Source organism: Hesperophylax consimilis, chromosome 8, assembly GCF_061612785.1.
Source record: "Hesperophylax consimilis isolate HC1 chromosome 8, BYU_Hcon_1.0, whole genome shotgun sequence".
NCBI classification, from domain to species: domain Eukaryota; kingdom Metazoa; phylum Arthropoda; class Insecta; order Trichoptera; family Limnephilidae; genus Hesperophylax; species Hesperophylax consimilis.
The window spans coordinates 29,843,671-29,858,763 of record NC_142843.1 but is presented as its reverse complement, the minus strand read 5'-3'; the positions used below and the strand labels follow the sequence as shown (position 1 = coordinate 29,858,763).

Here is a 15,093-nt window from a genome sequence, read left to right as displayed (position 1 = left end):
CACCGCCGGGTCATAAATAAATTTAACGGATTGAACAACAAACTTTGATCTTTAAAAATAATATTTATAAATCTTTAAAATCGTACTAACAATAATGCAGTGTTGATTATTCCGAGGTTATGGTTGGTCTGAAGTCTGAACACGTCCGATGGGATTGAATCTAACAGGCGGCCAACATCAATGGAGCAAACAGCGCATATCCACGTCCAATCCCCGCATATCGGCTGTCCGCGTGGCCTCTGGTCACTGGCAGTCACTGGTAACCGGTGACACTGACGAATGGATGATTCTTGGATGCTCTCCAAACACAAGACACGGTAATTTGTGAAGTTCGCGAGAACAATTTGCAGGGCGACATTTCAGACATTGAAATCATAGCAGCTTGCAGTCTCGCGCGCCATTCTTCACCTAACTATTTTATCCGTTCCGATCATTATACGCCCTATCGCTTCGGGACAAATTGATAATTTATTTATTATGCGAGCTTCGCGGATGATTACTATAATGCTAGAACATAATACCTAAGACCATTCCCGACTACAGCTTCAGAGGTCGAAGTTATGCTATAAGACTGTGCCACTCGATAATACAGGGTGGCGCAGATGGATCGGGTGGTTTTAATATACTTGTCAAACTGTCAATTTTAAAGGTATTGGATTGAAATAAAGTGCAAAACGTGTAGTTACAATGGAAATTTATTAACAAAAAATTAGTAAAGTTAGTTTTTAAAAATTACATCCATCAAATGCCCTCCTTCTCGAGCGACGCATTCTTGGAGTCGGTCCTTAACGTTCCGCTTTGCCCGCTAAAGCACATCACCAGGAATTAATGTGATTTCATTGTGAATTGCTGCCTTCAAATCCTGAATGGTCCGGGGTTTGTTCATGTACACCCTTGCTTTTAAATAGCCCCATAAGAAGAAGTCACATACCGTGAGGTCCGGTGAGCGAGGGGGCCAATGGAGATCTCCATTACAGGAAATCAAACGGCCAGGAGCGTTCATTCGGGAGTTGAAGGCAGCAATTCACAACGAAATCACATTAATTCCTGGTGATGTGCTTTAGCGGGCAATGCGTAACGTTAAGGACCGACTCCAAGAATGCGTCGCTCGAGAAGGAGGGCATTTGATGGATGCAATTTTTAAAAACTAACTTTACTATTTTTTTGTTAATAAACTTCCATTGTAACTACACGTTTTGCACTTTATTTCAATCCAATACCTTTAAAATTGACAGTTTGACAAGTATTTTAAAACCACCCGATCCATCTGCGCCATCCTGTATAAAGCTCCTAACTCTCCATGATTAGAACTAACGGCCGCTTTCACCATTTAACATGATTTGTGACAAACGCTGCTCTTTTTTTCACTCGGCCCACATGAATTTCACAAAAATCATTTGCATGGATTCGTTTGACTTTGATAAGTAAAAGTGATATCTGCGTTGTTTCTTGCACAATGTGATGTTTTGTTTGGGGCGACTAACTATGCGTCGCGTTGTTCTTCTGGAATTGCCGAAAAAGTTCTGCGCGCTAGTGGTTCTGCTGAAACACCCATTCAAGCGCCACCTTATTTCACCTAAAAGATTGGCAGGAGCTCGATACAAAGTGCTTCTCACTCAGTATCATTTGCGTACCTACTATAATATCTTGCAATGCAGCCAGGGGCGGGGGGGGTCAAACCCTCCAGTGAAAAAATCAAAAAATTAAATTAAATGTCCTACTTCACGAACTAAAAATCGATGAAACAGTATTGTAAAACATCGATGTATTGTAAAAATTATTACCTCTATTGTTCATACTCTATATTAATGATATGATTTTTTTTTCAAAATTCAAAGTACGACTATTTGCCGATAATAACACTAATAACCATGATTGAAGATAATTAAGAACAATTATCATTATTTTAAATAATAAACTGAAAAATGCATCAGTATGGCTAAAAATAAATCAACCTAAATTTTGCTTAACTTATACTTGCACTTATATTAAAATTGATGGGGAAATTATTAAAAAACGTTTACATTAACTTTAACAAACGTGCTTAGTAAACACAAAATAAAATTGGGAAGAAAATCTATTTTTTTGGAAGGAATTCTTAAAAAAATAATTAAATGTGCTAAATTGGCTAACAGTGAAACAGATGCTGACATTGAACACAATGATATATATATATATATATACATAAAATAATAAAAAACCTTTTACCCAAATACTTCTAAATCAAAATTATACACCAATGAAATAAACTACAAAAAAAGGACAAAGTCAATACGTAAAAAGCAGTTTATTCTACCAAGGGATGGAATATGGTAATGCGTTGCCGGAAACCATAAAAAACTACACCAATTAATAAATTCAAAATAGATTATAAGAACCACATTAAGCAAGATAAAATGTTACAATGTACATGTTTATATATTTATAAAATTATTAGCACACACGAAGATGTGAGCTAACTTAAGATTAATAATTAAATAAATAATTATGTAATTTATAATTAGTAAACATAAATGTTCAAAAAGTTGAAAGAAGAATCGTTACAAAATGGTTCAAAACAGTCTGGGTACAAATCACACATAAGATTGACCTCTAGATTATGGCATGTTTCTAAACAGTCTGGGTACAAATCACACTTCTAGATTATGGCATTTTTCTAAGAACTCTTATGGCCAATGCGAACAGATTTTGAATAACAAGAGATATTTTTGCTGGAATCATCACAATTTACAAATTTCGCTACATAGATAAAAAAGATTGCAAAACAGATATTTTACCACTAGACTTGTTCAAGGATAACTTACACATTCTGCCAATTTCTTTCATCAAACTAGAGACCTCTCCAGCTGTTTAAAGCTGAATCAAACATTTAAGAAATTGGGTCAAGACTTTCTAAGGTCGGGAATAATTATTAAGAAGAAACCCACCACTTTTGAATTGGGCAATATTTAAGTTGCAATATGATATTCCTTGAAAGCAGCGTAAAAAGCATTCACCGTGGAGCTATTTGGCAAATAAAATGTAAACGAACATCCCAATAAAAAGGTTTGGTTTAAAATAAAACGTGTTTACGTGATTTGATTAAAAAAATACTTATGAAAATCCCCAAATAAAATTTCTGAATGTAAATGTTTACACACGTACAACAGTGAAAATGTTGGGCTTCGGTCCAAAGTTGAACCTCGATGGTAATCTGGTTTGCAATTAGCTGCATGTGCCAGAAGCTTTTAAATGCATACAAATTATAGAAACTTAATATACTGTGGCGGTCGCCAGTAGCACTCTTAGAGCTGAAGACAATAAAAAATGATTTCCTTATAAACATTAAATTAACTAAGCAAATATTATGACTGTGACACAGCATCCCCAAAAATTAAGTAGCCCGGGAGGGAAATCTATTTCCCTCCCGGGACCTCTTTGTGGTTATAGCATTTAAAGAAAATTAAAATTTTCAATTCGGCTGTCCAAAGTTAAAACACGCATAGTTTTTACATTTTGGCAAAGTCTGTGTTGATCGCCAGATTCGACAAAAATGATGCTAACGTTGGCGATAGATTAAAAAATAATAAATGCTGTCCTACAACAGAAATTTTATTTTTCAAAACAAGTCACTCAATATTTCATTTTTAAATAAATGAAAAAAAAGGTTTAATACCGTCGATTTTTATGAAAATGATTAACTACATCGGAAAGGCGTTATTACGTTTAGACTTGTAATGTTGGACGGCTATTCAAAATACTATAGTGCTTCTCTTGACATTTATGGAATTGCTTTAAAATCTACTAAAGACAGCAACTACACAATATATCAATTACAAGCAGGGACCTACCTACCTAGGGAGTCATAAAAATGCTAGTTTAAAATATAAAAAAGGAGGACAACGTTGGAAGATTTATAATAATATCTTTATGATGATGTGAAAGATAGTATTTTGACTAATAAATCTTGATAAATTTGAAGAGAAATAGCAGAAATAGTCGTTAAAGCTGAAGGTTGGGAGATTTTCAAGTAGCAACGAACGTAAAGTTCCGTTCGCATTCCCCTTCGCCAAGATTAAAGATTATGTAAACGAACTCAAGACGGATTTTCCTATTTTTAAAGTACGTCTATGTTATTTTTTCATTCGGCGGACGTATTTTTATTTTGTGGCCGAGTCAAAAATAGCCCATGGAAAAACAAGAAATCTGGTGGATAACAACAAATTTATAGCGAAATAATAATAAACATTTTAATGTTATTTGGCGAGGAACGTGATAACTGGCAAGCTTCAAAGTTCGCCATTTTTAAACCAATCGTCAGTTGCTAAACGGTTATTAAAAGTAAAAACATTTAATTTATCAATGTTTGGAAAATCCTAAAGTTTTTTTTCTTAGTTTGTAGCCAAAAGATTATATTGTAATAAAATCGTTCTATCTAATAGCGTTTTCCATAATTTATTACGGAAATGCAAAATTTTCTTGATATACCTACTAGGAAATTTGCTACTGTTTTCGGGCTGGCTGGTACATAATATGTTAGCCATGTTTACTTAATGTAACTGTTTAACCAACCATCTAGCTGTTTCCCCGCAGGGATATACACGCATTTCTTGCTTCATTAACATTCAAATATCATTGATATACTCAATTATTTAGTGTAAAATGTTATAAACTAAGCAAATTGAAGAAAAAACAACGAGCGGAAATGTGGGTTCATCGTCCATGAGCGGAAAAGTAGCCAAATCATGATAATGAATCTAAGTTAGCTAATAATACAATAAATATAATCAGAGATGAACGTTACACGTAAGGTATTTATTACATGGGTAACAATAAATTAATGTAAATGTGAAGGCCTTCAGTTTAAATTACTTTGGGACTGATAACATTATATTACTTAAATAATTATTGTTAAGGTTTTGAGGTAAGCCTCCCCAGAACCCGCCCACTATTAAGTTAACATATCAATAAACTAATCCGTAGACATATTTATGGAGCGTTGGTATCAAATTTCAATAAAATTTTGATCTAGAGTCGACGTACACCAACATCTAATATTAAAACATTATAAGCGAATGTGGGCGTACTAAACATAGATAGATACATAAAAATTTGAGGCACCATAAACAAAATGGAATCACATGCTTTCAAATAATATTTAGCTTCAGAAACACAAGATTCATTTATAAAACTCACACCTCGGGATATAACGAACGAGGAAAATAAAATATTATAAGAGCGGTTTAATCATCGACCAAAAAATATATCAATGGCTTTAATACAATATTTTGCCACAAAAAAGTGTTTACATCAAAATTTAAATGTGTCACTAATTATATCCATGATAGTGGTTCTATAATAATCTACATATTACAGATTTTTAAGATTCTTAAACCTTTTGACATTAAGTTCTCGACTGAATTGTTTAATGAATTCTAGGCCAAGTAGTTTTCAAGTGTGCGTTTATTGGATTATTCCTTCGGGATGAATTAGGCCATCGGATTAATCCATTGGAAAAACATGACGTTCACCAAACTTTCATCAAGATTGATCGATATCCCACGGCCAAACATGTATTTATAGAAATATGAAGCTTTCTGGCTTAAAAGCTTCTCCGGAGCAAAAGCTCCGTGAGGAAAATCGGACTGTTGGCGCCATCTGACCGAGGAAAAAGAAAAACCTTTGCCAACATCTTGAGATTATAATTCGGCCAAAAGCCGCTAGATGGAACAAAATGAAAAATAAAGATAAATTGTAAACAAACTATGTTTACTTATCCTAGAAGCGGTTTCAAATGTAAATAAAGAAACTACCGAGTGCCACTATCTCCTTATCATTTGAACGCTTTTAAAATGTCTAGTATTATATGTACAGAGCCACCAACGCAAACTATGCTTTATCACGTTTTATTCAGACTTGAATAATAAAATTAATAACCTTTGCGGTTTTCTTTCACAAAGGTGACAACCACTGCTTAAAGAAAACCACAACTATAAATAAAACCTGACAATAAACACACTTTAAATAATTGCAGTATTCTACAATTTTTCGCAAACATAATAGTTGCAAAATTTTCTGAGAGGACTGGCTTCCCTAATACATGGCTGAATGTTAGACTCACAGAATGGGGGGAGGGTGGACCCCTCGCGGGGCTGGTCACGGTGGGGCTGCGCGCCCCATTGAGGGCCCCATACCCCCCGGCGGAGCCAGGCCGGCCGTGGATGGAGCTCTGCAAGTCTGCGAGAAGGGCATCTAGAAGAAAACAAATAAAACAATAATTAAATAACGCCATCATAAATTAAAGAAGAACCTTATAAATCGTTTTGCATATTCTTTAAAAAAATAAAGGATGAGGTACCTATCTACATTGAAAAATGACAGCAAAAAATAAGTTTTTTTAAATATTTATTTCAAGAGTTCAGATGTGATTTTTTATAATGTGCGATTTATTTAATGACTATTTTCAACATTACCCGCATTCTTTGAATTATAATTCTCCGAGAGTTAGATAGTAGTTGCAATATAATTGAATTGGTTCGATTTTGGTCGATGACCCATTGGAATTTTAGTGAAGTGCATTATTATTATTTTGGTTCTGAAATGCAAAGATAATTTTTATTAAAATAGTTGTGTAAACAAAATTCATTATTTTCATTCTATTAAAATGATGCCACAAAGTAAATTTATTGAAGAAGTGATTACATTATTATTATTAATTACGTCATGGTATGTTGAACTCTGTCATGACATTTCTATGTATCGATATGTTGAAATAAGTGTTAGTCATAATCAATTCGAGGAGAAACATTTGGATTGTAAAATTGCGTGAGCACGCACTGCTCGTAATCATGTACACTGGACACTGGACACCTACAGTATAATAATTGGTATAAATATTTTTCCATTTAAATTATCTTACAGATTCAAATTTGTTGCATTCAAATTGGTCACGACCTAAATATGGCAGGTAAATTCTAAGCATATTAAATAATTAGATCATAAAAAGAGTTAATAGTAATGATGTGAATAATAAATAAAAACATTCCGATAAACATGTTTTTTAAATAAATGTATGAATGATGTTGAATAGCATTTGATTGTATTGAACAAATTGCGCCAGTGGAAGTGGCTTGAATGAACTCACAAGCTAACCAGATTGAACCCAACCAAGTCAGGTTTCGCGAGGAAAAAGAATAACGAGATAATATCACACCCACGCCTGAATCCTACCTTTCAAAATACCTGTCTTATGTAGAATGGACAATATAAGTACCAACGTTTAACTCATGTAAAATTAATTCACAATACATTTTAGTAAGTCAATATAATATGGTACAGTAAACTATGAGATGTCTTCCACTTAATGAACATGATATGGAATTGGAGTCGTAAATCATAATCAACTAGAAATAAAGCTACGAAGGTACGAAAAATGAGGCACAATTTTATTCTATCGCGGTGGGCGTGTTTATATTTGCGAATTCTTAGAGACGGGAGGCGTGGCAGATGTTTTCACGAATAACTAATTAGCATATCGAATGACAAAAATATATGATTAAATCTATTATGTTTGTGTGATTGTTTAGTTTATATTTACAAAATATGGTCTGTGTAAATCTGGCAATACACGCATCAATATTAATATATTATTCAGAATCGCCGCACCTATTCCGTCGACATCTTCGTATATATTAAAAGATTTCTTTTCGGCCGGCTGCAATACTGGATCTCCTTTTAAGACAACACTGTATAGATCAGTATCGACGCTCAAATCACTTTCCATGTTTGTGAGGTTATTGCTAGAACACTGTTAAACGGATTCGCCAGAAATAACTTGACAACAATCGTAAAAAATAATGACAAACACGCGTCACACGGTTAACTGCACACTTCAAAATGACATCACTCCGTATAAATAAAGCGGACGAAGACGATTGCTTCAGACCAAAGGCGAAATAAAATAAAACAATGTGTGCCGGTGCCGGTAAGCCCGCCGCTCACTACTCGCTATGGACTGAATCACCATCACTGCCACAGCCACTGCGGGTAAACAAAATATCGCCGGAGAACCAGCTGTATTAGTTTCATATCTGTAGTAACTTTATACTAGTCTTGTACTTGTTTGTATTTGATATGATAAGGCGAGCACGGAGCAGGGAGCAGGGAGCAGGGAGCAGGGAGCAGGGAGCAGGGAGCGGTGCAGTGAGGGGGCAACTCGAACAGACAGGAGCAGACAGACTATGACTCTGTACTAACTCTATACAAATAGTCTACATAAACAGACACCGAAAGGATGAGAAACGAAAGTAAAGGTGAACTCGAACAAAATGGTTCAATCCAAACCGAGACGTTTTAAAGAGCAGCGGGTGACCTGTCCTTGACCCACTGATATTGGCCGAAATTCTTTCCAGGCCGCTTTCTTGTTAATTTGCCTATGTCATTTTCATAATGAATCATCGAATTTGTGAAACCCAAGAGGATTGATAACTATTAATTATGTTTGTGTGGTAAATTTCAAATGAATATGCAGGAATTTTAATAAAGTTGTACCTCTTTGATAGCGTAGCAACAAAACGTCGTACCATTTATAAAATATAATTGAGTATCCTGTTAAGGAAATGAACCAACCGCAAAAATGTCGTCGTGATGTCATTTGCCAGGAATCCGTTTATTTGGTCAAATTCACGTAAACTAACCAATCTCATGTGCAGATTGAAGACTGTACTATTTAAAAAATAAAAAATTCCTTATTGGATTTAAGTAAATTGCCCATTTAAATCACTTGATTAAACAACATAACGAATATCAATTATCAACAACCAAAAAAATATATTTTTCCCATTTATGAGAAAATTTTAGTCATACAAAGTTAACTGGCGTAGGCGTGGTACTAACATAACTTGAATTATCGGTAGATAATATTTAATTTTACATCAACATTAATGAAAATAGGTACATCAACGTTAATGAACTATTTTTTTTTCGTTCTCCTTTGAACTTTTATATTATCATATTCTCATATTCTTTCCTGGATTATTATATAATTATTTAGAGCACCCATTACTAATTTATAAAATACTTCCCTTGAACACTTGAAAGCTCTTAAAAAGTATATGTTATTTTATAAGTTAATCTCTATACATCTGATGAGTTGACCAAGTAATTATAATAAATCACCTCGATAAAAGAAATCGCACTGAAATATTACAAAAACACTCCTGGTTCCATTATTTAACATGTTATAGACACGAAAAAATTCACAGTGTCCCTTTAGAGATTTTTGCCCTATTTTAAATAAGTCGTGCTTTATTAAATATTTTCTCTCGCACCTATCAATTATAATCGTTTTACAACATTTTCGCGCTGCCTCTAACATTCGTATTCACATTCAAACCGTCTTCTTCTTTTTTTTGAACGCTTACTGCGGAGCCTTGATGACTGAAATCTGAACAGCAGCTCAAAGGAATGGTGGTCACAAAACCAAAGCATTTATTTAAAAATTATATATTAAATCATTTTTTTGTAAACGAGAATTACTTACTTTACCCCTTTACTCCCAGATAAAAAACATTTCAATTGCACTTTATATTATTATGGTATTTGTGTAAGCCTCAAAATCATAATTTCAAAAACCTTTTAATAAGTATAACGGAAATATTTTTTGGCATGTTGAAAGTGAATAAAAAATATGAAATCAACAATTTTCTTCACATTTAACTTTATCATATTTTTTCAAATTTACTCGGTTTTCGGTGCACGCAGGGGTATGTGAGCCCTTAAGTTATTCTATTGTATAGCACTCTTGATAAAATTAGTCACAAAAACGGAGCTATAAAATAATCAAAATTATATTAGTAGGAATATTAAATATGTTTCAAGAGTAGGTAATAAAAATAAGCAATCCCCATAGCCCGTTCTCAGTGAATATACAATATATACATAAAGCAAACTATCGGGTATCTAGTAGATAGAAATTGATGGCGCTGCGAATGTTAAAAAAGGTACATAATGAAGACGGACTCACAAACTACTTTTGTCTTTTTTATATATCTCTCGGATCACTGCATTTTTATTTCCTACTAGCTGAAATCCCCGGCGTTTTACCAATCTCCGTATAAAACTGTAGATTTGTATTTTTTAAATCTTTTTTCTTGTATAGATCGGTGGCTGAGTTGACATCGTGTTTGGGTCTAACCCAGGCGTAGTGTGTTCAATTCCTCGGCTGGATAAGTCATCCATCACAACACAACTAATATTTTCCGCTTACTGTGGTGGTAGTAGGAGATTTTCAAATATTGTCAGGTTATTCGTAACCCGGGAATGTTCGTCTTTATTAAAAAAAAAGTTCAAACAATAAAATTGTATACTACCCTATGAAAAAGCTCTATGGAGGTTAAATAATAAAAGATTTTTAAAAAATAACACTGAGAAGACTCATAGGAAAATTAAAGTAAGTTTAGAGAGGAACAATGGTCGACGGTCCAAGCGCATTTATTTTTATTTTTCGGAATAACTTTATATTGAGTAAAACCTCAAATTGTAATCGTGTCCCGGCAAGACAAGGGTCCTGAGTTCGAGTCCTAGATGTGACCGTATCCTTTTCTGATTTTTCTGTTTCAGATTTTCGTTTAGAAATCGCTAATATTGTCTTCAATATTACGCATTTATTTTCGTTAACCTGTTCGGAAATTAGTGTTAGAAATTATTATTAAATTAATTTACTTGCCGAAAGGACTAATTTTAAAATTCTAATTTTATGTTAAAATTTAATTACGTGACCCCTAATTAATCGGCTAATTTGTTCGCTATTGTTTTGTCTTACAGAAATCATTTTCTCCCCTACTGTCATGGTTAAATATGATCTAAGCGGCGTTAGAAAGAGAAAACCCCATGCTTTATATTCAAATCTAGAAGTTAATCACAGAAGAATTAATGTACACCTCTACGAAACCAAAGGTACCGACCGCAATTTGAGAAAAAAATATGAAAGTGCTATGAAAAGTTTTTTATCGAGTTATCAGTAATTTTATTGTTATCAGTAATTTTAATTAAAAAGTATTTAGGCAAAAGAAAGAAAGGGGAGCCATTTTAAAAACTCGTTTATTTTCATAAAAAAATATAAAATTTCAAAAATTATATACCTATTTATTTATAATAATACAATTTTAAATTGTATTTCATCACCTAACAAAAACTGTTTTTACTTTCCGGATACATTCATTTATTTGGATTTTATTACAAAGCGGAAATAGCGCAAATGACAAAATATGCCAGAGGCATGAGGAATAAATGAGGAGGTGATTTTTTTGGAATCGTGTATTTAGGTTTTAAAATAATCATCTTTTGTGTTAAATCAAAATAAGATAAATTCTAATTCATACTCAAAATTTATTATGAACATTTAAAAACGTAAAAAAATCGTATTATGTTATTTTCCTTGTTTTTAAAACGATCTGTCAAACACGAATGTGAAGAACAAATTCCAAAGTCAAATTAACTAGTTAAGCAATAATATTTTGCCAATCTGTAAATGATCGACATCTATGGAATTTTTTGAAGTCACCTCGTTGAATGGCTAAAATCGAGATAATAACACGAATAACCAATAAATATCACGTAGATATTTACGTAACGACAATGAACAGAATGTAACCAATATTAAATAATTATTTCCAATTAATTAAATTGATCAGAGCTATAAGTGCAGGTAAAAATAGGGAAACGGTGGAAAGAAAGAAAACTTCATATCAATAAAACAAGCTAAATAAGTCTTGACCAGAACCAAAGTTAAGTTCGACACAATTCTCGATGAATCCACTAGGTGGCGCAGAAAGAAAATTTCAGCAAAAATATATGATTTTATAATGTTCATACAACTCATAATTTATCTTTAAAATGTGTGCAATAAATAATTATAATTGGTATTGTGACAAAAGAAAACTATAGGTTAATAACCTGCAGGTAAATACCTGCACCTCTGTTCAAATAAATCTGTGAGTGGGCCTAACGAAAGCAAAATCATCCGACATAAAACTTCTGGAAAATTCCGCCAGGTGGCTAAAAAGCTCAAGTAAATATCGCAAAGGCGTGCACATTTAAAGAAATTATCATTTTCTTTCCGTATATTTTTAGGGCCCAAATGCATAACAATTCATGAAAAATTAAATTAATTCAGAATGTATGTAGAACTCTTGAAGTAGGTATTAAATTAACATTTTTTGTGTAGTTTAATGTTATGAGTGAGAATGATGGTCCATTAATAAAATTAATTTGGGACTAAACTAAAATAATATTATACTCCTGATTTACCAGAATATTAATGAAGGGTAATAATGTGGATTCTACAGTGAACATCTTCAATTTATCATTTAATAAATATAAAAGATTGTTGCTGGGGCAGTTCAGTGATATATACAAGTTTTAAAACTGTTACATTGGTTTATTACTCATTTATACGCCCATGAGGTTTTTACATTGAGTAAATACGATAACATTTTTTACTAACAAAGGTTACTAATAAAATAAACAAAGGTTTACAATTGGATAAAATTTGAAAAACAAATATAAAATTCTAAATATTTTCAAAAGTTATATTTTGAAATGAAATGACATGTTTATGTATGTTTTAAAGATCGAATCAGCTATGTTAAAAAATGTCGATATTATTTTTAATGTAAGTTAGCTAAACTATGCAGGCGAGGATTGGCTAGTTTGCTACATAATTTGTTTGTGAACAACGACAATGAATTAGGTCTTTTTTATTTGTATTAGGCAATTCACCTTTAAAAGAGTGCTTTGTGGAATTAGGTCTTTATGCCTAGTGTTGCATGTAATTTTATAGACTATTCTTATGTAAAAGCCCCTAAGGAGGGAGTTAATACATAAATAATATGGTCGCGGAAGTAACGAAAACAATTACCCAATTACGAAAACCAAATGGCACTTTTAAAAATATAGGTAAATCTTTTACAAAAATTATTTTAATAATTCGCATAAACCACAGCACAGAGAGGTATTTATACATAAACTGCAGGACTTGACGGGGGGGTTGAACATGCAACACATAATAAATATCCATAGTATGATAACAGAATAGACTTTTTTTAAATTATTTATTTATTGGCTCGCCAAACATAAAACATCAAATAATTGCTACAATAATGAGATACATTTTCAGTATAGTTATAATGATAATCCCAATTATAGGAGAGCACATTATTCATTACAATACACACACCCACCCACCCACGCACGCACGCACGCACGCACGCACGCACGCACGCACGCACGTACGCACGCACGCACGCACGCACGCACGCACGCACGCACGTACGCACGCACGCACGCACGCACGCACGCACGCACGCACGCACGCACGCACGCACGCACGCACGCACGCACGCACGCCCGCACGCTCGCACACACACGCAGACAAAAACACAAAAAAACACGCAAACACACATACATACATGCTTACATACATACATACTCGTACATACATACGACGGGAATAGACAGGGACGACATGTTATTGTAATAATGAATTGAAGGGTGTGTATTACAATGAAATATATATTATTTATTTAACGCCCAGAGGGCTTTTACATGGTTGGTAGTATAATTTTAATTTGACAAATACTTTGAAACATAAAAAATAAGAATAAAATTACATTTGATAAAAGCTATGCAACAAGTCATACAAACACAAGAAACAAAAACAGAAAATTACAGCTATTTGTAGGTTTACATGATGTGTTTAGGAGTATTGTTGAAATAAATGTTTTAAATGATCCACAAAACTTGCTAAGTTGGTATTGAATATGTCAACATCACCCAAGTAATGATTTCCCATGGTATGAAGTCGTTGTATCGGAGAGTGGGCAATGTAGTTACGCTTATGTGTGCTGCTGTAGAATATTGTATTTTGTCGTGTTGTTACTGTGGGTGTATGTATGTTTATAAGTTGCAGGAGTTCCCAACAGTCGAATTTAGAGTTAAGTATTTTGAATAAGAACGTTAAATCGTTTATTTTACGTCTATCTTCTAATGTATGTATTTTTAGAGTATTTAATAAGAAATTGTATTATAAGTCTTCGACAGGGATATTTAATTTAAAATTTATAAAGCGTAGAAATTTTTTTTGTATTCGCTCAATGTTGTTAATGTGAATTTTGTAAGATGGAGACCAAACTACTGAGTTATATTCAATTAGACTTCTTACTAGAGATACGTAAAATAGTTTAATGGCTTGTAAAGAATTAAAGTTTTTAGTTGTTCTTTAGTCTAGGTTGTAAACAATGTTTTGTTTACAACCTAGACTTTCACACCCACCTAATTAAAAAATACACAGATTTCGAACAATAACATTAACCCAGTGAAAGTAATAAAAATAACTTAGCAGTCAATAATAACGTCGCAGGTAGCGAATATTAATTTCTAAGAAAACAATTATTTTCCTTTGTATTATGTTACGTGTTTAATATTCACGTAACTGAAAATAGAACTGTGAATTATTTATAACTAACAAGAGCGGAAGTATCCTAGTTAATGATGTAACGAAACTAAAGCGGGTGAACCGTTAGACATAATAAAAGAAACACATTTCCGCTTTTCGCGTGAAACGGCACTTCGAGAGTTTATCATAACAGTGTTAAGTGCAGGATCCTTCAGAACAAATGAACCAATTTAAAATAAAGCTTAACAAGATTCATAAAAATGGGAAAAATATAGAAGGGATGGAAAAATATGACCAACAACGAGGCAAATAATGACGAAAAAATTTGAACCCTGAAATAGCCGAAAAATATATTTTTTTGTTTTTTTTTTTTTTACAAAAATGCTCAAATCAAAAAACTTTATGTTTATTTGGGTTCCCCGTGTGGTATACATTCTCCAGTTTTCGGCTTGTACTACGAGTTTCCGGACACCATGTATATATATTTTTGAAATAACAGTAGTTTATTTTATAAAACGAATACTATGATGTTATCATTTTATGTTTTAACTTTATTTTTAAAATATTTATTTATTGTAGACCAAGTTATCGTCATATTTGTTAGATTATGTGTTCAAAGTCGATGACCACTGTAATTCAAAAACCACTGGACGAATTTG

The 15,093-nt window shown here is 33.0% G+C and overlaps 1 protein-coding gene across 5 annotated transcripts in view; it reads right to left on the bottom strand.

Moving 5' to 3' along the window:
* Positions 1 to 15,093, bottom strand: part of Pax (paxillin) — a 95,320-nt gene that overhangs the window by 28,370 nt on the left and 51,857 nt on the right. For 4 of the 5 annotated variants that reach the window (XM_089634103.1, XM_089634102.1, XM_089634100.1 and 1 more), the window contains one exon: positions 6,101 to 6,231. In XM_089634103.1, coding sequence (XP_089490229.1) covers positions 6,101 to 6,231 — 131 coding nt within the window. Of the gene's footprint in view, positions 1 to 6,100; positions 6,232 to 7,644; positions 8,007 to 15,093 lie in introns of those variants that run through there. The other variant, XM_089634101.1, reaches the window with a different exon arrangement.